This window comes from Xiphophorus maculatus, chromosome 15 (assembly GCF_002775205.1).
Source record: "Xiphophorus maculatus strain JP 163 A chromosome 15, X_maculatus-5.0-male, whole genome shotgun sequence".
NCBI lineage: Eukaryota > Metazoa > Chordata > Actinopteri > Cyprinodontiformes > Poeciliidae > Xiphophorus > Xiphophorus maculatus.
Window position 1 is genome coordinate 23,283,447 of NC_036457.1, and position 24,031 is coordinate 23,307,477.

Genomic DNA, 24,031 nt, shown 5'->3' on the forward strand with positions numbered 1-24,031 from the left:
ACGGACGGTAAAGTTTTAGTTTGGAACATGATAACATGTGAAACCTTGTGGAAGGATCTGGATTTTTTTTCCTCCTGGTTACTTTATTTGAGCTGTTTGAACACAGATGTTCAGCTTTCTGAATGTTTTTTCCCGAACTCCTTGACTGTCTGAAACAGAACTTAAAACAATCAGTAACACAGTGAATCACTGCACAGATACACATCTGTTCACCATTCAGTTTATTGTAGAATGCCTTCTAGATCTCCTTTTCACAGGACGTAGGAAACACCTGCAGGTTACATGTGGGATGAATCTACCTCAGAAGGGGCCTGGCCACTTTAAAAACACTTACTAAAAAAGGAAATAAAATGTCAGAGTAGCCAGAGCAAAATCAGTGACTGTGCAAACATATCTGGAGGATGTGAGGCATAAAGTACATCAAGTGTTCCTGTAAAGCTGTTAGGAAACAGATTCACACATTCCTCTGCTTTCTCACCAGAAAACATTCCCACCTCAGCCTTAATGTTAAAATCTGCTCCGTTTTTTACTCTGTAATAGCTGTCCCATAAAACAAGCACTTAAATGTAGGCAATCTCTAAGGCAACATGTGAACTACAAGCAGACTGCGCTCAAACGCAGCCTGGACAGCAAGGGCCTTCCCAGACTGGTTCTGATCCGCTCCAACGGGAAGATACCACAGAACCAATTCGCCAAATCCACTGCTGGATACAAAATACAAAACATTACACACACAACAATACTGAGGTCAAACAATCAGGGAATCCACAGCTTAGTGTTGGCTCCAGAAGCTGCAGGAGGTGAAGGAGCAGCAGCAGCCGGACCTCCAGCTGCTGCTGTGAGGCGTGACCAGGAGAAGGGTCCAGGAGGAGAACGGGGACCAGCTGGAGAGATTCTGCTCGTTTCCAGGAGACCAGGTGTGTTTTGCATAAGTAGGATCCCATGCACACAGCAGGGCACATTCCAAACCCCCTGCTAGCTTCTGATTGTTCTGGAGACGGTTAGCTAAATGAACTCCATCCCAGTTTCACATTCTGAGGAGCTTCATGATGATCCAAACACACACTCACAAGGCAGCCTGGAGTCCTGAGTGCAAACGCAAAAAACCCACACAAGCTCCCACTGCTGCGGCCTCAGCCTGTCCGTCCTGCAGCAGCAGCTGCTTCTCAGTCAGTCCGTCAGTCCGTCAGTCAGCCTCCCGCCCCTCCTGCTGGGGCCGTGGTCACAGAAGATGCTGCAGCGGTTTGTCTTCTTATAGAGTCTATGATGCAACATGCAGGACATGCTGGATGGGGACATGTATGTGTGTGCGCGGGCGTGTATGTGTGTGTGTGATGCAGTGAAGCAGAGAGGATGCTGGGTAGTGTCTTCATGATGTGCCCTGTCTCTTCTGCTGCTGCACCCGGATCAGTTCCAGCTGCTTCTTGCACTTCTGGTAGTAGGTGGACAGACTCTTGTTCTCCTCCAGCAGCTTCTTGTGCTCCTGCACCAGACGGGACGTGTTCTGCTGGTCCTTCTCGTCTTGGTCCAGTTCAGCAATCAGCTCCGTCCTGCACACACACACACACACACAGGTCACTTTAAACACACACTTGAAGTAATGCATTCCAAACCATTTCCAGGCTGTGCTGCCATTCCATAAAAACATGAAACAGTTTTAGTCCAGTAACCTGATAGGTTTATCTGGAAGCAACTCAACAGTTCAGCAGATCTTTGGACAAACCTGGATCAGATTTCACAATGTAAGTGAAGTTGGTCTTAAATTAAATGAGATCTTTATACTTTACACTTAGTCATTGTATAGCTGCTGATATCTGTTACATCTCTATTTGGTTTGTGAAAATTCCACAAAATGACAGTTTAAATGCTTCTAACATTGAATCAGACCAAGTTTAGGTTTAAGAGGATCTAGAAGCCAAAGAAATGGTTAAACTCTCCGTTTACATTTTGAGACCAGGGAGCACAAAATCTACAGATTTGATGTGGTAAATCTAAGACAGGAAACTTAATTTACTGAAATGTCAATGTTTATCTTTTTCTTAATGGAAAGAAAATCAAGTCTGGAAGTCATAATTTTATGATTTTTCCCAGACTTGTTGACTACAAAACAAAACCCTGGTAATTTCTCACAGCATCCTAACATGCACAAAGGGTGACAGATGATTTATCACCTGGATAAACATTTCATCATTTCTGAAGTTAAACCATGGATACAAAACATTCACTAAAAGTGAACATTTTGATGCATCTTGAACTGATAACTTTAATCACCAACATACTGCCGTTACTAGTGAAACTAAGGTTTTAACTGGTCAGTGTAAGCACTGAATGCTCCAAACAACATTCAGCCTGTTAAAACAACACGTTTAAAGAGTTTATTTTTATTTGAGCGTCGTTTCAAGGTGCAACGCTGCAATGAACCTGGTCAGTTCAGTTCAGAGGGAAGCAAGTTGTTAAAGGAGAAGTTGTTGTGACTCAACAGTTCACAGGCAGAGACACCAGTAGATGCATTATGCAAGTAACACTAACTCACACACTTACACACATGCCCATAGAAGGAAGATGAAGTTATTGTTTCTATTTACTTCCTTCACTGATATATTCTCTGATAAAACAGATGTTGAGAGTTTGCCATGAACAGCCAGAGTTGCAGCAGCTACACTTACTTCCGCTGAATCAGCAGGGCGATCTCAGTTTGGACTTTCAGATATTCTTGGGCCATTTTGCAGTGCTGCTCAAACACCGCCATGGACTCTTTGGAGTTCGGACAAGGAGCAAGAGGCTGGAAGACAGAGTATGTTGTCAGGAGTAATGGAGGCAGAAACTGAAAGCTGCTACAGACTACAGCTAATTAAACCCAGCTAGCAGAGAACTGGCAGCAGAGAGGATGAGGTACCTGCAGCTGGTGATCCAGGGTCAGATAAGCCATGGGAATGGAGTTGTCTGAGCCGTTAGTGTCTGTGAACAGAGCAGACAGAGATAAGCTGATGGTTGCTGTGGCTGAAGTTCACAGTGACAGCGCTTTGCAAGAGGATTTAAAGACTTTCCCTCATATTGTTATGTTACCAATACTTGTGATACAACATCTGAATGGGATTCAAATGATGAACCAACACAGTAACACTTAATGTGAGTTAGTGTTACTGTGCATAATTGGAGAGTGGAGGGAACCCAAGATATGTTTTTGTTTTTAAGGTTTTGTTGACTCTAGTGACCAGGAAACAGGGTAATGAGAGAGGGGAAAGACATGTGGCAAATGTTGCCAGGCCGGGAATCGAACCTGCGACCACCGCCACGAGGACTAAGGCCTCAATACGTGGGTCGTGCTTTGCTCCTGCGCCACCACAGCACCCCTGAGATATGTTTTTTAGTGGTTTTACAAGTACAGATAAAAAAAAGGTGATTTGCAAAGACAAAGTCCAGAGTGTCACCAACAGCTTTCAGAAGTCACCGAATAAGGAAATGGAGTGACCTGTGTGTGTTTAATCTCTGTACAGTGCTGGAAGCTCAGGTGTTCCTCGAAGGCCTCAGATGTTAGTTAGAGAACATCAGAGAACATCCAGCATCATGCAGACCAGAGAGCCCAGCAGAGCTAGGTTCTACCAGAGGTCCTGGTGGGCCGGTATCCTGTAACTCTTACATGTCTCCCTGATCCAACACATTTCAATCAAATAGTTGAATCACCTCCCAAGTGCAGTCAAGTTCTCCAGAGTCCTGCTAATGACCTCATTATTTGACTCAGGTGTGTTGAAGCAGAGACACATCTAACGGTTTCAGGACTCCGACTCTCGAGACCTGGACCTGCTCACCCCTGTTCTACAACTACATCTCCCAGAGATCTGTCCAACCAATCAGCTCATGTGTAGAGTGTGACACGGCGGCATGTGCTGCCTAGCAACACCTCAACTGACAGGCCAGGCAAGGAGAGATTTACACAGCTCAAATGGTAAAATCTGTTGTTAGGACAAGCATGAATTAATTAATCATTAATTAACTAATCAATTAATAAGTGTGCACACTACAACTCTAACTCTTTTATAAAAGAGTTGCACAAAGAGGACCACAACTGAAGGAAAGCCATCCAAGAGCTTGTTTAAATTTCTCCAAAGGCCATGTACTGAGCTCAACAATCATGTGGCGGATGGTGCTGGGGTCAAAGGTTATTACTTTTGGTATCAATATAAAATGTGTGGAGAAACTGTACAAGGTAGTGAACTGGGAGCAACAGTGCACAAGTAATGTCATGCAGAGGTTTTCATTAGAAGTTTTAGGTAAGACAAGCTGATGGCCAGATGATGTTTGTGTTCCAAGTGTGGGGTCACCTGTGGGGTCATCATGGGGGAAGTAGCTTCTGCTGTTTGTCTTGTCAGGTGGCCTCACACTGGGACTGGAGGAGCGGCTGCTGCTCCTGCTCCCCTGAAACAGGAAAGACACACAGTCAACAGAGAACTCTTACACACATACGGACTGCCAGAGGTAGAAATGAACCAAGACCACATGCAGTTCATGACACATAAAAAACCCCCACTAGGGCCGTCAACATTTCAACATTAGGTGAATATGAAAGCTACCTATTTTGACCTAAAAGCCTCTCTCCCAGGAGGTTTCCCTAATTCACATCACTTATGTTGTGGACTCGATAGGTGGAGTGTGACAAACAACAGTGAAAGAAAAAAGTTTCCATGACAACAACAACAAAAGTTGATTTTTTTCTACTTTCTTGTGATGCGTTGCTAGCAAAGGTGTGAACATCTTTGTGGAAGAGCTCAACATTTCTCATGCACAAATTATTCTGGTCGCAACATTTCAAACTCAGTTTGATTTGTTGCTCTGATGAAACGGTAATGACCTTCATAAACAGATGTATAATACATGATTGAGCAGCACATCACTGATTTTACGATCCTGACAAATTGTCTTACTGTCATTTGTGAAAAAAACTCCACTAGATTTCAAAGCAGGATTATAAATATCACAATGAATTCCCATTTCTGCCACTTGGCAAGTTAATATCACACAACGCATCAAGAATCTGTATTGAAATTAGAAATATCAATTCCAGATGATGCTACTACTGCCTTACCTGACTGGACTCTGTGCCAATAGCTGGTAGATCCTGGACAGACCGGCGTCTCTGAGCCTCACAGGTGGCTGTGGACAAGAGGACAGGACAAGCAAAAACAAGGGACAGAATGAGACCGTGAGAGGACCAGGAAGCTGTGATGGGAGACACATTCCCTGCTGCTGCTCGACATGGGACTTATTCATTGGTTTACGTTCAGGCCTCCCAAAATATACTATAGAGTTGGAGGTTTGTGAAGAGAGCTTTCACTGCTTCCATTCCACCACACACATACAGGTGCATTCCAAAAGTATTCATACGTCCGTGTCCGTCAAGCTTCCAAATATGATACAACCACAAACTTCAATAACTTACTTTGACTTGAAAAATCAACAAAAAGCAGAACATGGTTGTGATGAGATATGAAAAGAACATATGGTTTCAGTTGATTCTTATGAATTCAAATCTGACAAGAGTGTGGCATGCATCTTTATCTCAATAGAATCATGTTTAAGTGCAATTACAGTATTTCAGTGGCATTTTAGCAATTCTAAAAATTGAAACTTGGAAACCTGCACACTCAGATGCAGGTTTCCAAGCATCTGAGTGTCTGTGGCCAGTCACTGTTTTGTCAAAGATTTTAGATTAGATTTAGGTCTGGACTTGACCTACGTACTTTATTGCAAGTCTGGTTGCATGTTGCTGGCAGGTGAATCCCAGTCTGAAGGCAAACTAAAATGTTTTCTCCATTAATCATTTTAATCATAATCAATTATCAATAAAAACACAAGTTTGAGGATGAAACTTAACAAAATGGGACAAAAAATAATTGGGTAAGAATACTTTTGCAAGACACTCTTACTGCAAACTAAGTCAAACCACAGCAGCTCCTATTAATGAGTGTGCACCGACAGCCTGGGCTGAATTACAGGCAAATGAACAAATGTTTGGCCAACAAGGCCGAAGAGAACTGAAAGGTACTGCTGGTGCCTGATATTTATTCATTTATGTACTGAACAGATTGATACCATGTTTTATCCAGCTGCAGAAGATATGCAGCATGTGAAAAGTATTAAAATGTCAACAGCCGTCCTAGCAAATATACTGTATTTTTATTAATACGAAATTCATGTCAGATTATAAAGATTTTCCATAGGACACAAGTTGAGAGGCTTCTTCAGTTTTACTGTAATACAGGCCGCTACAGGAGATCTTTCCTGCCAACAGCCATCACTCTCTACATTAACTCTTTGAATACTTTGAATTAATGAGTTACAACATTTAATTTCTCTTTGGGATCAATAAAGTATTTTTGAATTTGAATTATAACCCACTAGTGTTCTGCAACATTACACTTTATGTAAAGGTCTCTTAGCTTTTACCATTCGTACCAGTCTGTGCAATATGTTGGTAATAAGAAACCTTTTTCTTTTTACAAGTCATCAATTTAAACTACTAATATTGATATGCTGAGCAGCAGAGATGCTTTTTACTGACAGACTTCAGCTGCTTTCTTGGCTTTCTATGACTTTTTGCACATTTTCTTCATACATTCAATACGTCTTTCCTCTAGTTCTGGGTGATATGGAAAAAAACATCACGTATCACATTATGGACAATTTCATGTCACAATAACAATATATATCTCAATAGACCACAATTAAGTACAGTTTCAGTTATTCTCTGAAAAATCCGACAAAATAACAGAAACAGGGCTCTGTGATTCTTCTAATCACAAGATTAAAAGAAATCAATTTGTATTCATTATTTACATCTGAATCATAGTTCCAAATTTAAAGGTACATAGAAGATGATATATTGTATTGTTGTTGCAAGCTTAAATAATACCCAACTTCTGCAGGTATTTTATTCTACACCAGATATAAGGGTTCCTCTAACTCTGGCTGATATTGTGCTCTATGAAACACTTCAGCATGAAACATGAGGACACATGTAAACAATGACACAGCACGCAACACAAAACACGTCAGAGCAGACTTCTGAATTTCTTTTTGCTAAACTAAACACACTTGTGTTGGATAAATTGTATTATTAGTAATTATCAAATATTTGTTGTATCATGTAGCCTTGTAGTTACATTTTAGATAATGTTTCTGTGTGTTAAATAACTTTGATTCTATCCTGAGACTTCCCTGGGAAATAGAGGTGACAGCTACTCTCGGCAGCTGTTGTCCTGCAGGACTTCCTACAAGACAGAGGTGTTAATTGCTCCCAGCAGAGTTTTACAAGCCTGACAATAAACTCTGCTCTGTGCTTCTTTGTGATACAAAGCCGTTGCTTTGAAGCTATGCAACGTGTCTTGTTCAACGCCGTTCTTGGAAGCAAAAGGGATCTAGAGTATAGATAACATGTGTCTAGAAGTGAATGTTATTTAGCGCTGCAACCATGTGATGAATGCTTTGACTCCACCCTTTTAGAGTTGCAGCGCCCCTTGTGGCAGGGTTCCTAAAGATCAATAAAAGAGAGGAACAGACAGATGTGTTGCAGAGCGGTCGGAGATTTGTAACTGTGAACACATCTCTGTCTGCTCTCCTCGCGAGAAACAAAGAATCTAACTCTCTTGTCTTTCCTGTGTTTTGTTTAATAGGTATTTAGACCTAACAACTTGCAATGCTGACATTTTAACAAGTTGATGTGCGCAAAGTTTAACCCTGATCTAGGTAAAACTATGAGTTAAATAAATGTAGATGTTACTGGCACTTGAATTGTTGAACTTTCTTGAGTAGCTATGATGCACAAATGGCTCATAAGTGCTAAAAGATGTTCAAAATAATCTCCCTTTGTGTTATGGGATGCAAATGCACACATTTTTCAAATTAAATTTCCCTTTTAGAATTTTTTCTATATAATTTTATTATAAGGTAGACCTACTATGCCAGATTTGCAAATCATCTTTCTATGAATCCTTCAAGGTATTCAAGGTCTTCAGTATTCAGACTACTGAATACTGAAACTATCTAAGAAACAGTTACTAGAAAATAAAGGAGTGAAAAAACAATGATTAGTGTTTGTGTGTATTTTGGAAAGAGATGAGGGCTGGCCATGAGATTATGATGCATATAAATGTACATCCTATTGGCCATAACAGCATTATTAATATTGGATATTGATATTAGCCTACATTTTAATAGGAGTTCATCTCTGATCTAAAGCAATGAGTTTCATCTTTCTTTATCAGATGAAGTTGGACTGCATCACAAAGATCAGCTAAAAAAACTGTTATGTTGTTTTTTATATCTTTATCAAAAAATCTAATCAAAGTGTTCTTCTTGGTATTGAGTTCATAATTGTCATATTATAAAAAGTCTTAAAGTGACACTAATGAAATAATGACTTTCTTAATCTCTATCTGGTCAAATTCAGTGTCTCTCTCATGAGTTGAGAACAGAAGCCATTTCTGACACCCAGAGCTGTCCCCATTCTTTCATATTCATATCTCTGCTAGTAATAATAGCTCTGACCCTCAAAGCAAAGGAAATTAATCAAAATGACTTTTGCAAAGTTAATGGATTTAAAGAGAGAAAAAGAGGAACAAAGAGTCATGCTTTCTCTTGGTCCTTTATGCATGAAAGTCAAGGACAAAACCCAAAGAACTGGTGAGCCGATTTCCTCTTTGTGCCCATGATTTGTTGCAGTCAAGACAGGAAGACAACAGAACACAGAGCCATGAGTTAGCAAAGTTCACTCATCTGCACACTTGACTTGCAGTGATGTTCTCACTGATTTTCCAGTGAATTATTAAAAGTCACGGTCAACTAAAAACTGATGTTAGAAATTGCAAACTCAGATGAGAAAGTTCAATAGTAACTCATGTTCTGGTTTTGTCAACTAAAAAGTAAATCAGAAAGCAATGAGGCAAGAGACAACGTGTGGTTTCCCCTGCGCCGGAACAAACACAACCGTAAATCAGAAAACTAAACAGCCAGGAAATTTAGTGGGGATAAACAGGCAGAAACTAACACAAATGAGAGAACCATGTCAGCTGACAGGACAGCAACCCACAGGCTCAGCCAAGCAAGCTCTATCCAGTCACCAGGAAGCCCAGGGATCCAGTGATACCTGTGACGACGATCTTGGGAACATCCAGAATGGTCCCGAATGATGCAGTTTTGCGATGGCCTGGCTTATACTGGCTGCGTGCTGCAAAAACACACATACACACATACAGCTGCGTACACAACAAGCATGCAGACTGAGACAGACTTTGGGCCCACAGCATGACTACTAATATGGGTCATGTACATGCAGAGCGGAGAGTGAACTTGTAAGAAAAACATGCACCCTGCCCATTCCAGGAGCAGTGCTGTGCAACACTTCTGAGAACAACATCAGCAGGCACTCATCTGCAATGCTTGGCAATGTGGAGAACATTACAGATTGTTAAAGCAGCATCAAAGCCTAGAAAACAACACAGCAAACGCTTAAGCATAAATGAAAGCAGTGGTGTGTCTGCTTTATTTCTCAGCCTGTAGAGGAAAACATGACTGACCGCTGTTTCCTGCAAGCCTTTAAGCTTTAAAACAAACTTAGCACATTGATATGTGAAGTTTACAGAGTTGTGACAATATCTGGGTAAATAAAGAGAAAATGACTTCAGTCTGTGGAAAGAACTCTCTTAAAAGTCCTCTCAAACAAAACAAAACTGTACATATCTTTTAAGAATTTATACTCCCTGCTTATTTTTGTGCAGTGTGATGTCTGCTTGTACCTGCAGGTGTAAACTGCACTGTGGGCTCCAACTCAGACAGGTCAGCACTCATTCGTTTGCTTTCAGAGGATGTAAAGCACTGTGTTCTTGCTGGCAGGCTCTCAACACTGCCCCCTCTGGACAAAGGTAAAGTTCTCAGTGGGTCTCCCTAAATAAAGAAAGAAAAACAGATATTGTTGATTCAAATAATTTCCTTCCAAAACAATACTTAAAAGGAAACCCATCAGGGTATTAAACTGCATTACTTGCATAAAACCAAAGACAAAGAGAGGTGGAAAAGGCACTTAAGTTCCATAGTCAGGTGTTTTGTGAAGTGAGCTCCTAAAAGTTGGACTGAAGCCAAAACCAAAGAGCCTTTACCTGGTAATTCTAACCCTCTAGGGTCTCAGATCGCAACCTTTACATCTCACAGGAGGAAACAATCTTATAAACCAACTGTACACAAACCAACTGACCTGGGCAATAGAAAGATATGAGGAGATTGAAGCTCAGGTAGACTGCCCTGATAGCAGGGAACTCTGTAAACCTTAGAGAGAGTACACCTGAAGTCAACCAAATTCAATGGAGAATGATGCTCCCAGCAGGAGTGTTACTGAGTTCTCCAACGGGAGATGGGAGACAAAACACATGCCAACCAAGTCACAGCTGAAGGACCATCTTTAAAATTATGCTAGACCGTGACTGCAGAGAGGAGCTCCTTCAGTTGCACCCTGATGTACTGGAGCTATGTAAGAGGTATCATCACAGAACATGATCCCAGCAACCACCATATTACACTCCACACGGGCCATGTTCCACCTCTGATCCATGTTCCCACTGTTTTAAGAACAGAGTTTCTTCTTTTAGCTCCCTGGTTCTGATGCTGCTGCCCCAACAAATGATGGTAGAAGAGATGATGCTAGCCCCCATGCCAGAATAAGAATTGCTTGTTTTCCAAAGCCGGATTGCAATCGTCTCTGTTACTCTGAGCGTATCACTGGCAGAGCAGATTTATTCCTAAAAAGATAGGTTTTTAGAAGAAAGGTTTATAGTTGATGCCTTTAAAGCCGGGAGAGCGGACCAATCACACCGCTGGGGCCTCTGCTCATTGCCTCGCGCGCTACCGCTGTTTAATCTCTTAAGTTTACCTCAGCGCGGATCGCGGGCGCCTCCTTTCACTCACACTGGACAGGCTGACCTGTATGGATATTTACATCAACCCCCTGTGAGGAATTATGTTTCTTTCCAGAACTCTACGTCAAGGGAAGAGTTTAAAGCCCACTGCGTTAGCTCTGGTCGCGCAGCTCTATGTAAACCACAGGAATAACTTGCAGCCGTGCTTTCAGAGGTGAGTTGAGCGAGTGGTGAGAATGGTTTATCTTTGTGAACAAAGAGGTGTTTATATCTCAGCATGCTGCCCAGCGTGTGGCTCTGTCTTCAGAGTAAAGATTATGTATGTGGTTCTGGTTGGCTGGTGCATTAGTGGTTAATGACCCAGTGCTAACCTCATCATGCAGGTTCAGCTCAGTGAGGAACTTTCACGCTCGCCTCGTAGTCACACATCACGCTGGCTTTATATTATTTTATTATTTTTTCTAACATTATTTTTCCGGTTACACGATGCATCAAACCATTTTTCCACTTAGTCAACCAGAGTTAATGTGCACGGCTGCGTGGAGATCTGAAACTCTCGTCCCATAAACTCGGGCAACCAAAACAGTTTCTGTGGCGCTTATTAAAAACAAACATAAAATGGAAGAGCCACTAAAGCCACATTAGCAGCAGTAAATTAAATCTCCCCAATCACAGGGATTAGCAAGTTTTCTGGGGGAAACCCTGAAAACAACAATATTACTGTTTATCGCAATCATCTCTGGGACAATTAATCGCCCAGCAAAATTTGTTATTGTGACAGGCCTAACCAGAACCCAACAATAATGTTGGTCTTACCTTTGGTTTGAAATGAGGTGCAAACTGAGGAGTGATCTTGATGGTGTCATTGCTTCCTTGAGAATCACTGTGCTCCATGTTTACATCACTTCTGTTGCTTGTGCTGGTCCCAGTATAGTCCATATATGAAACTAAGATCCAGTAAACAAGAAGGCACACAAGATTTTAAATTATATACATTTTCTCCTTTGATTACTTTTACATCCCTCTGATTTAACAGAATGTTTACTGAGCTTGAAAAATTATTTCTGTCAAAACAAAATACAGAAGTACAAAGTTAACCCCTAACAAAGCACAGCAAATAAAGACAACCCACCCTCAAACTATATAAACAGGTGTACTGAATTACAGTGTCCTTCCACAGCACTTAGTAGATGAAGTAAGAGTAAATAAAGCAGATTTTGATCTAGGATGTGTTATTTGAGTGTTCCCTTTATTTTTTTGAGCAGTGTATTATCTGTAGAAGATGAAGCTAAAGACATAATGAAGCCAGAACAGACACAGTCGTAGAAAATTGAAAAGATTATTCGTTACCTGTACTGTTTGCAGAGTTGCTCTGTGCCTCATCTGAATACTGGTATGGATACTGAAGAGGTTCATCTGATCCTGGGAAGTACTGAGAGGAATAGCAAATAAACAGCCTGAATTTAGTTTTAATCCATGAAATGCACAAATAAGCAAAAAAAACAAAACAAAGACCAGCTCTGCATGAAAATGTGATGAGTTATACAATGAAGCCGTGGGGAAGAGTGATGGATGCTAGTGATTTCAGTTCACCTCATGCTTGTTTAAAACCATCTTTCAGTTCTCCTTTTAAGAAAACACCTTTCAGTTCTCTTGGAGAGAACAGAGAAGGACAGAGAGAGCTGCACTGTACCGACAGGGTGCTTGTTCATGACAAGGTCTGGAGTGGCAGAGAAATATGTCAGACTGGTACAGGACATGTATGAGACATGCTGTGAGACAGCAGTGAGGTGTGCTGTAGGAGTTTCATGTGATAGTGGGAGTGCATCAAGGATTGCCTCTAAACCCCTTCTAAACCCAGCCTGTCCATCAGACAGGAGGCTCCATGGACTATAAGGGTTATGTTACAAAGCATTGAGGTACAGATGACATTGTGATCTGAAGTGAGAGTAGGGAGCAGGTAGAGGACAAGTGGGAGAGATGGAGGTGTGGAGTGGAAAAGAGAAGAATGAAGATTAGTCACAGCAAAATAGAATTAATGTGTAAACAAGAGGAGAACAGGTGGAACGGTGTTGTTACAGTAGAAGAGGTAAAGAAGGTAGAGGACTTTAAGTATTTAGGGTCAAAGGTTCAGAACAACAAACCATTTGGAAAAGAGGTGAAGAAGTGAGTTCAAACAGTTTGGAACTGGCAGAGAAAAGCATCAGATAAAATGGTCTGAGTAAGAATGGAAGGAAAGGTGGGGAAGACAGTAGTGAGACCAGCAGTTGTTTGGTTTAGAGACGGAGGCAATGAGGAAAGAACAGGAGACAGAGCTGGAGATGAAGTCTGAAGAAACATTTGACCTCTGTGATTGCTAACAAGGGTTATGTTACAAAGCATTGAGTTGAATTTTTATTACTGACCATATTATTGCTGCACTGATTGGATTTTTCTGGTTGATCGCTGATTACCACTCTTTAAAAAGTCCCTCCTGCTGATTATGATTTTGGCCAATACCAATTTTCTTTTGTGTGAAATGTCGCTAAACATAGCAAGAAAGTTCCTGAGTTGGAAACAGTTTAACTGCAAACGCGCAGACATGACTTGCATCTTTGCAGTCAAATATCTCTCACTGCAGAGCAGAAGAGAACAGTGGTTGATTTTTAGATCTTTGTCGAGATAGAGAAGATTGGTAGATAAAATTGGCTTTACATATAATTATCAGCCGGGCATTGATCTCACAAAATTAAGAAAATCAGTTGACCGATAAATTGGTCCATCCCTACATAAAATACTTGTTTTCCACCATAATTTACAAATAAATTATTTAAACATCCTACAATGTGATTGTAGGATAAACATTAAATAGCTTGTTTTGAGACCCAATTCACTCATTTTAATTTTGCAGTTATGATCTGTGATCTGTATTATTTGGTAAAACAGTATGTTTAAAGCTCATCATGGAATTTATTAAATTGTGTGAGTGAATACACTGAAACTTTGCTGGATTTTTATTTTCATTTTGTATCTCATAGTTGAAGTGATTAAATTAGCAATGATGAAAACTACAGGCCTCTCGTCCTTCTAAGTTCTGAGGAGAACTTGCACAATCAGTGACTGACTAAATACGTTTTTGCCCCTCAGAACAACAGACCACAGCAGTTCTCCTACAACCAAGCTGAAACACTGCAGGTTTCTTTCTTTAATTTTTAATGAGGAACATTAGAACAGGAAGCTACTTGATATGAATTTTCCCACTTATCCAAAGAAATATTAATTTGGAGACTACCACCACCTGCACTTCAATGAAAAAGTGCAGATGGTGTGAGCAATGGGAGATGACATACTACCTTCATTAGATGAGTCATAATCTTGACTATTTCTTCCATGGAAGGCCGCTGAGAGGGGTCTTTAGACCAGCAGCGTGTCATCAGGCTCTCAATGGGTTTAGGCAAATTCTTGATGAGTGGTGGTCTTGTACCTAAACGCAAAAACATTAGGTTAAAAAAGACAAACAAATCTTGAAAGATAGAACATTTATTTTTTACATCCTCAGAATGAGTTATTAAAGATCCACAGATACAAATTCAGTAACAAAAAGATATTCCTAAGGGCCCTGTTGTGTATGCAAAAATAATGTGCAGTGCAACATTTTACACACAATTTGGCATGTATAAAAATAAACAAAGCATAATGGTGTGTGGTAATCCAAACAAACTTTTAACCTGCCATGAAAATGTGCAGCAGCAACGCAAACTTTTTTAAAATAAATTTTACTTCCTAATTTAACACCTTAAGCTCCGGGCTGCGTCTTTTTAAAAACTCCTGCTCTTTCTGAAGCTGCACCTTCAGAAAGCCAGAGCAATATGGCTCCTCTATTAACCCTTTAACTATGTTTTTTTTTTTACCAGTGGTGCACTGAGAAGGAGTTCCTAAAAAGAGCTCAGCGTTTTTGTAATAATTGAAGTTAACATTTTATGCAATACAATTATTTTATGATTCATAAAATGTGAAAAACACAATACTGCCCCTCTAAGTTTTATTTTAATTTTATTACTTTTACTTTCTGTAAAGTAATACAATAAATACATTTAAAAGGTGTTCTGGAAGGCACATTTAAATAAAATCTACTATTATTAGTTGTCATTGAAAACAGACTCAAGCAGAGGTCGTTGCCATGGTTATTCAGACCAGTGGTGAAAACATTTTGTGTATTTATACCAAATTGCATATGTATTTAACTGTGGAGAAATGACATGCGCAGCTGCGCCCAATTCACCACAAATCGGGATTCATGAAGGCAACATGTATGATGACACGCCTACACACATTTTATACATCTGAATTTTTTTCAGTTCTGCAAGTTTCAGAATTTCTCCCAACAGCAAACTTTCAAACGCTGAGCACTCTTATATACATGAATCCCATGGTCATTTTCTTTAATCATTGTGTGCAGGACAATAAACTGCATGTGTCAGTGGATGGGAGCCTTAAGGCACGTCTGAGGCCTCTCAGTGGCCGACAGCTGGACTATGGCCTCTGGATCCCACACACAGACAGACGACATTTAAAATCACAGTGTGACTCACCGTTGTGAACAGCCCACATAATGCGAAAAGCTGGTCCACCAATTTCATCAAAGGGCTTCCTGCGAGTGATCACTTCCCAGAGAATGATGCCCCAGCTGAAAACATCACACTTCTCGCTATAATTGCTGCCTGCAAATACAGAGGGAGCCACAAAAACACTGAGCAGATTTTCAGACAGAGAAAACTCAAACTCTCATACTGATGACTGATAAAATCAATTCTCTGTGGCAAATTTAAGATGCAAGAGAAAGATGTGCCCGAGAAAACAGAGCAGCAGAAGAGCAGTTATTTCCTCGTTGCTTTCAGAAGGGAGAAGGATGAAAATATGCAAGCAATTTTTACTGATGAACAGCTCCTGTGTTGCTTAATTACAAGGCCTCTGTTGAAGAATAAACGTGCACATCACAGACCTATTTTAAATTTGCTGTGCTGGTGTGTTTTGATTGCTCTTTACACCGATGCAAATTAGTTGTGAAGAGTTCATGGAGAGGCCAGGAGAAAGTTGTTTAATTGCATTTGAGTCGTGTATCTCGCCTCCAAAAACAAGGAAATGACTAGATGTTATTTCATCTTTTCTCCTGACCCTCTCGCCAAGAACACGTCTCATCATTTAGTGATACATTAGGCTGCTGGCTGAATGAGAACACAAATTCTACACTGTAGTGTCCCCGGGGAAATAAAGGCACAAGTATCAAACCATCCATCTTTTTGCCTTGCTTTGGTGACTACCATCAATAAAGCAGAGTGTACGATGGCTGAGGATGAATCAACTATTAATGTATCCATGCTGGCAGCACCAAGATGCAATTAAAGTGAAAAGTGCCTGTGCAAAGTGAACTGCAAGAAGGAAAACAAAAAAAATGGCTGAACGGGTTTGTGGCAATTCAGAGAGAATGTGCAGAAATAAATAAAAAGAAACATATCAGGATGCATTCTGTTCCAATAAAACCAGGAGGGCAGCAGGAATGCCATTTCTACTTGCCTTCAAATACCTCTGGGGCCATCCATGCTGCACTTCCTTTGTTGTTGGTCATGTGGGTCTGGATATCACAGGCTGTTCCAAAGTCACAGATCTTCAGCACTGTGCCACCTGCCACTAGAAGTAGACTGGAACAAACAATGGAGCAAATAAAATCAATTAGAAAAAAAGAACTACCAGGATGTGCTGAAATAACTGCACTAATAAGATTTCTCACAGACAGAGATTCCTTTCTAGAACTGTTTTTTTTACCTTTTGTAAAAATACCAGTTTGGCTAATTCTACAAACAAAAGTAAGTACCACCACCAATTAGCCACATTTTTATTGCAACAAGTGGAACCCATGAACGCATGTTTCTCTCCTTAGGTTAAAGGGGAGAACCATGTGTTGTATGTATTCACATCTCCTTCTGCTCTGGCCTATGTGTGACAACTTCTAATCATCCCATCAGCTTCAAAGCAGAAACATTGACCAAATACTGATCTTCTTAGCTGGAATTAGTTGGATATTTTAGGATTGTTTATGATTAACATTTTTTATTTATGGAACTGGGTACTGACCCAAAGAAGCAAAATTCAAGACTATTGAATTCCTATTCAAGAGTGTGCAGCATTTCCATTCATTCAACAAGTTTTCTTCTACTCATATTTTATTGATAAGTGAAAAACTATTAATCTTTTAAAAAATTGGAGAGGTGCATTTTTAAAAGTATACTATTTTTAAATCGGTTATTCTAAAAATTGATTTTACTGAGTGTGAGATTAGAGATATTATTTTATTGACATTTTTTACATGCAAAAAAAAATTGTTGCCATGTAGTAAATAGAGCTACAATAGACAGAATTATTATTAGGTCTCTGGGATTCTTTTATATAATCTTTATATATGCTTTACATATGCTATTTTTTAACAAAATATTAAAGAAAAATATTTTGTTAAATTTTCATTGTTTGAACAAGTAAATTCTGATTGAGGAGTTTTATGTTTCAGTGAATATGTTGAACAAATTGTTCAGTCAACTAACGTCTAAATATATAATTTGGTTTCTTTGAATTACTTTCATTTTGCCAGTAAACTGGTGGACATCCTGAGGAGCAGCCATAGCTAAAGATTATTGCAATCCAGATGTGCTAAGCAACGCTACAGCAAGTCTGTTCTGACTGAGGCTGTCAGACCTTTTAATACACACGTAGTTGTGCATTTTAAATGGTGAATACATTTTTAGCAATGTCTATTTTTCCCAAACAAGTGAAAATGACAAAAGAAATACAAGATATTGTGAATTATTTTTTTGGTCTGAAAATAAACTCAAATTGCACTGAAAAGGAACTTAAGAAGTTTGAAAACCACAGTTTAAAAGAAATTTGTTCCTGGATAAAGTCAGATTATCTGTAAATTAACATATTTCAAGTGTGTGAAGCACTTTAGATCTCAAAGACGTGATTCAATAACACATCACTGGCTCTTAAACAGTTTATAGGTAGCAAAGCAGTGAATAATGAAAGAGCACAATTTTTAGGACTTTTACTTCTGCTTCCTTGGGACTTTATGAGGTTGTCTTTATGTTTGTATCATGCTTACCTACTTGACACAACTGAGGGACAACTTTCAAACCTCTGACCTCGCAGACTCTATTCAGCAACTTGACATTTTCTAAGCAGCCCCATCTCTGAACTAAACTAAATCGCTTCTGCATTGCATTACACATTATTAGTGTTTTTCTTTTATTAATGACATTCTTATTTTGATGCAGGAGGTGTATACATTTATAACCTGGAAAGCAAACAGTTTTTGCCTCACTGCGTTTGTGTGCTACCAAGATCAGAGAGTGAAGTCAAGGCACTTCAGTGATAGTTACACAAGAGACAGCGGTGTGTGTATAGTGAGAAGGAGCATACTTGGGTGGTTTGAGGTCCCTGTGAATGAGAGCCTTTGGTTTCATGCCATGGAGATAGGCCACGCCCTGGGAACACTGATAACACCAGCTCATGGCATGGGAAGCAGTGTAATAAGGGAGGGGTTCAGCACCATGCAGCACTGTGAACAAGAGAACACAGTCACAAACACCACCATGGACAACAAACTTAAAAACAACAGCAGCAAAAAAAAAGAAAAGAAAAAGAAAACAGGCAGCAAACTGGGTCCTGCAGGCACACAACACAGTGCCACACATCTACTCAACTGTCTCTTGGCTATAGCTGCTTCAACAATTAGACAAGATAAAACTGAGACCTTACAGTTATAAACAGCATTCACATGAGATCCCAAAAACATTAAAGGTATGGTTTCAAAAATATTGCGCTTGGACTAGAAGAGTGTACAGAATGGAAACCATGACCAAGCTCATATCACTAGTCTGTGTTAAATACTGTCAGCTCTACATACAATACACACCTCACAGCTTCATTAATTAACCAATTATATTCAAATCATAATTATTTTGCAAATAAGAAGTCCACAAGTTACTGGACAAATAACATTTCATTCATTGTGACTTGAGTCACAATTCCCTAAATGTTGGGAAATAATTTTTATATCCTTGAAAAAAGCCTCAGGAGACAACAGTCCAACACTCTACTCCAGAATCCAGCTATGCTGCAGCACAACAGGATCAAGCTACAGAAAAAATGCTGAATTTACCCAAGTCAACTACAGCTATGCAGACCTTCACATAAAGATAAAATTCATTCTTAACTCAGAAAAAAACACATACATGTAAGATAAAACATGAGGGCATCTTGTACTTGGTGTGCAAATCTAAGTCTATAGTGAGAACAATAAAGTAAAAATAGATACAACAGTCACAACCACTACAAACACTGAAAGTCACTATGCAATGACGAGTTGTCAAGAAAATCCAACAAGTTTCCCATCAATCATGCAACAGTGAAAAGGTCAACTGAAACAGGGCTGTTCCTCATCTCAAGGTTGTGGTTTTTAAAGAGTGTAACAGCAGCATCTGGACTCACCATTGTACAACGATCCACCTTCAGCATATTCCATCACCAGGCAGACCTAAAGGAGGAAAAAACCCTCATCAAGGAACCAAGACAGAAAATTCATGGCATGTACTCACTCTTAAGTTAACTTACCGGACTTTTACAAGAGCCATACAACTTCACAATATTGGGGTGGTTGACACGTGAAAGCTGCCTGAGCTGGTGATAAAGACGAAACATCATACATCATTCTGTCTGCACAGCTCAGCAAGAACATTATAACTGCTTACAGGCCAAAACACATATTGTCTGGTTAAAATGGCCGCCGGCAGTGAGTGGAAAACATCTTGTCAACATTCGCTCCTCTCAAATCATGTGTTACACGACTAATGCAAATGGGCAACAAGTACAGCCCTAAAAGATGACAGAAGAGCTTAAACAGGTTTTTATACAATTTCATCAGATTAATCACATGCTTAACTTTATAAGCTTGAAAAATAAAAGCATTTCTCAAAAAAAAATGCTTAAGAAAATGTTCCATTGTCTCAAACCAAACATTTCGATCCTCCAAGTTTTTAGGAAGGTTTAAAAAAAAGTCAGGATTGTTCCTGAAGTGGACCAATGATTTTCTCAAAAACAATTTCAGATTCATAAAACATTTCAATTAGTTGTAAAAAATTTTTTAAATCAACAACTGGGACACATTATGGATAAAATATTATTATTACATGTGTATAAACATCGTTTCTGATCATTGATGCTCTTGTTCAATTTGTGAAAAACAAAAAGAATGTTTTGTAAAAATATTATCTCATCTTTTTGACATGAAGCTACTATTGTTTATCCTCTAATTAGCTGAATGCATTATTACTCCTCAAGCAACAGGGTAAAAGGTAATAAAGTATTCAAATATATATGTTGTTTTAATCACAGTTACATAATTAAAACTTCTGCAAATTTGATGTTGCTGTTGATATTCACTGTGTATGGTGATTAGAAACATGACAGAATTAGTGCAATTCTAAGACATCATTCCATGGTGAGCACTAATTTACTAATGTATCAATACACTTGGGCATAATTTTTTCATTTTCAGAAGGATAAAAAGACTTCAAAGTGTTAAAGGTTTAGAAAGACATTACCTGTAAAATACATAAGCAGAGTTTATAAAGATAATTTTCCTACAACTGTAATTCTTGCAAAGTTATTTTAATGGCTGTCAGGAACTAAACAGTGGATAAAAGCACCACAAGCTAAAACTCAGACAAAATATGAACATGACGCATTTTCTCGACCGTAATAATGAGGCTGAGGGCACACAAGAGCCAAAAGCAACAATGAGTTGATATAAAAGAAGCTGTGATTCACTGAGAGCAAAAGTAACAGCTGTTTCCCTCTTTTTAAGCTCCAAACATACCTCTAAAACTCTAGTTTGCCAGTATGGTGGAGAGGAGAAGGATGCTGCAAAAGCAACAACCTGGTTGGAGAAAGGAACTTTGCACAGCAGTAGCAGTGTATGATATAACAAAAGAAAACCAAGAGCTGACTGCAGGCTCTGTGATTTGTGGACAAAACCTTTATAGCATAGTTTTTTTCAGTGCTACTAGCACAAGTTTGGTTCAGGTATCAGATGTAAAGTCATTACTAAAATTAAAGAAATAAAATGATCCTCATTAAATGATTTGTGATACAAATCACTAACAATATAAAAACACCTGAGACAACAGATGATCTGTATAGCTTTGTAAAGGCCTGTCATGGTATTTTGCTGGTTGATAAATTGTCCCAGAAGTTATTGTGATATACATAATGCAATGCTAATGGTATAATTCAGGAACACATTGTCAAAGATCAATAAGCTTTAAACTGTAATGAACATTTAAACACTGGAACTGTAAAAGATTTTAAATATCCAAAATAAACTTTAACAAAATAAATGACATCTACAAAGAATTATGATGTTTCTGTCCTTCAAAAAAAGGGCAGGTTGAGACCAAAACACCAGAGTTTTGTCATCCAATTTTTGGTAGAGAGAGAGAAAAAAGAGAAAATTGATAAATCATGAAAATGGATATTATTGAGTTTGTTTCAATTTATCATGTGATTAATTATTTACTGCTTATTGCGACAGGCCTGACAGTGCTACAAGGTGGAAATGGCTCAGCCCTAATGGTGCACTCTATCTGTACTGCCTAGTTGAAGATAACAACTGGAAATACAGCAAGAAAGGCCCTGTTTACACTAGTAATGTAAAGTAAACTAAGTCACATGTTGTACTGTGAAATGTCTAAAATTGAAATACAATCCTTTTGTGTTTGAACACACAAAAACCTGAACTACAGTATTTTAGAACTACAACAATAAAAAACTTCACCAGTGGCAACAATAAAACACTCAGCTCAGGTTTGAAGTCATTTGCTGAATGTGCTTCACCTTTCAAGGAATTTCAGTCCCATACCCTTCAAAAATTAAAGTATGTTTTACTGATGGATAAGAAATAGACACCACATCAGACCTTCAGAGGTCGAGCAGAGTCCAGGTACGTCAGTGTTGTCAGGGGCAACCAAGGTGATACTTTTGGATGCTGCTCTGATCACACTAATATCTTTCAACAATAGAAAACACTATATGCATAAAGTATGCTCATCTATGTTTTATCAAAAATCTGAATTTCTAATGTGACAGTGCTGCTACTGCATGTTATATAGCACTAAACACAAGAACTGTAGTAAAGGTAGACAGTACCTCGACAATAAATGCCTTCCTCTCTGATTCACTCTCAATTGTCTTTATCGCAACATCTTTGCCTTTCCACTTGGCTTTGCAGACAACTCCAAAAGCTCCTCTTCCCACCACCTATACAGGAACAAACATAATAACATTCAAGATCATGAGTAATTACCATACTATGTAAGCTTCATACTCTATTGGTGCAACCCACCTCTTCAACTTCAATATCCTCATAGTTTATTTCTTCAAACGGATATCCAGGTGGTGTTTCCAGCATGTCAGAGGGCGGCAACGTTTGAGACATTACTAGCTAAAATAAGCTAGTAACTTACTGGAAAAAAGAGACATTTGTAAGATATGAAACAATAACAGATCGTAATTACCATTACTTATAAAATTCAACAGAATATATAGCTGAATTAATGTGAACACGGATAAAAAAGTGGCAATTTTATGATTGTAAAGTTATTATCAAAGGGCATGTCTAATTCACTGAATAAATTGGTGAACAGTGTTTCTGATGTTCTTTTGCAAGCTGTCAAAACGGCATAACCACAGCCTTTACCCAGCTGGCTACTCAGCACGGGTAACAGCAACAGCCCTTTAAAAACCGCCCTACTACAGATTCAGAACAATTTTGGCTTTTTTGTCGGTAAATTAAACAATGTAACTCTGACAATATCAAAGCAGAGCGGAAACAACTACGACTTTGCATCTGACACACCACAGAACCAGATGAAAACAGGTTATTCTAGAAAGGCCTAGAGCTTAACGCTAGCCATCTTACGTTAGCCTTGTAGCCTGATAGCCACTGTTAGCTACGGGGACTTGAACCCTACCCTTCGTCGTAGATGTGTCAGCAGTGCCAAGACGTAGACATAGGGATGTTATCCTCTACTCCTGTTCTGGAAGCCGAAGGATAGCGTCCATCTTTAGAAAAAGCTTCTCCCCGTCCACTGGACAGCCAGACATAACTTCTTCTCAACTCGCCAAGCTGTCTTGCTCGGTATTATTCTTCGCTGATACTTAGCAGCTCCATCAGGAAGTGTGTGCACACTGCAATTCGGTCCCCTGAGCACTAAAACACGGAATTTTCTTTATTCTCTTTCTAAAAATTACTGCACCGCCTATAATAATAATAATAATAATAATAATAATAATAATAATAATAATAATAATAATAATAATAATAATAATAATAATAATAATAATAATAATAAGAATAATAAGAATAATAATAATAATAATAACAATAATAATAATAATAATCCCAAGCTATTTCAAAGAAGAAAAAAATAAATAAACAGCAGCATTATTAAACTTAGCAAACAACTTTAATTTTCGTAAGAAGCTAAATAAATCATAGTTTAAAATGGTTGTAGAAATTACTTTTTAAATTCTTTTGGCACTATGCCTCCCAACTATCTTTACTCAGATAATATAACATTACTTAGAAGAACAAATTCAATTCAATTGAATAAAAAATGCTTTATCAGTCCCAAAAGAAAATTAAACATTGTAACTTATATTAATCAAGGTTTTTAAAATATTTGCTGTAGATGCTGATCCCTGTGGGCAGAATATCCTGTACCAGTCTGCATTACACAGTACTGACTCTGACTGAAGACACTCTGCTGTTGTAGAACAGTCCATTATATTTTTCATTTTTTGAGGAAGCCTTTGAACAGTGATCACAATAATAAGATTTGATTTAACACTGTTTCTTTTGAAATCTGCAACCACCTTTTTTGTTTGTTTGCATTCAAGATAAGATTTTTGTTTCCACACCACAAAGTGGTGTACCAGCTCTCTGTACTGGCCTTCTTGTCTACCTCTGATCCACTTGCAGAGTTAAATGTTTCTGCAGATGAATTCTCTGCTGGAGAATTCATCTGCAGAAAAAGATG

The 24,031-nt window shown here is 38.9% G+C and overlaps 1 protein-coding gene across 2 annotated transcripts; it reads right to left on the reverse strand.

Annotated features, from left to right (window-relative positions):
• Positions 1–204: 204 nt before the first annotated feature.
• map3k7 (mitogen-activated protein kinase kinase kinase 7) lies at positions 205–23,184 on the reverse strand. 2 transcript variants are annotated; one of them, XM_023347675.1, is made up of 18 exons: positions 22,964–23,184; positions 22,336–22,455; positions 22,140–22,250; positions 19,548–19,613; positions 19,425–19,470; positions 18,354–18,492; positions 16,458–16,582; positions 15,476–15,604; positions 14,237–14,367; positions 12,255–12,336; positions 11,721–11,851; positions 9,792–9,939; positions 9,143–9,223; positions 5,084–5,151; positions 4,323–4,416; positions 2,897–2,958; positions 2,667–2,782; positions 205–1,550 (listed from the first exon to the last, which is right to left on the reverse strand). In XM_023347675.1, exons 2-18 carry the CDS (start codon positions 22,426–22,428, stop codon positions 1,370–1,372), a joined length of 1,803 nt encoding a protein of 600 aa, XP_023203443.1. In that variant the 5' UTR covers positions 22,429–22,455; positions 22,964–23,184; the 3' UTR covers positions 205–1,369. The 2 variants fall into 2 exon arrangements, with proteins under 2 accessions (XP_023203443.1, XP_023203444.1); XM_023347676.1 differs by lacking the exon at positions 9,143–9,223.
• Between the last annotated feature and the right edge of the window lie 847 nt (positions 23,185–24,031).

Excerpts from the sequence above, each read along its gene's own strand:
- map3k7 (XM_023347675.1), bottom strand. The coding sequence starts at position 22,428 with ATGTCTCAAACGTTGCCGCCCTCTGACATGCTGGAAACACCACCTGGA. Across the intron at positions 16,583-18,353 it reads AGGGACCTCAAACCACCCAA|TCTACTTCTAGTGGCAGGTG; the intron begins GTATGCTCCTTC and ends TGTTTGTTCCAG. Across the intron at positions 15,605-16,457 it reads GGCCCCAGAGGTATTTGAAG|GCAGCAATTATAGCGAGAAG; the intron begins GCAAGTAGAAAT and ends CTGTATTTGCAG.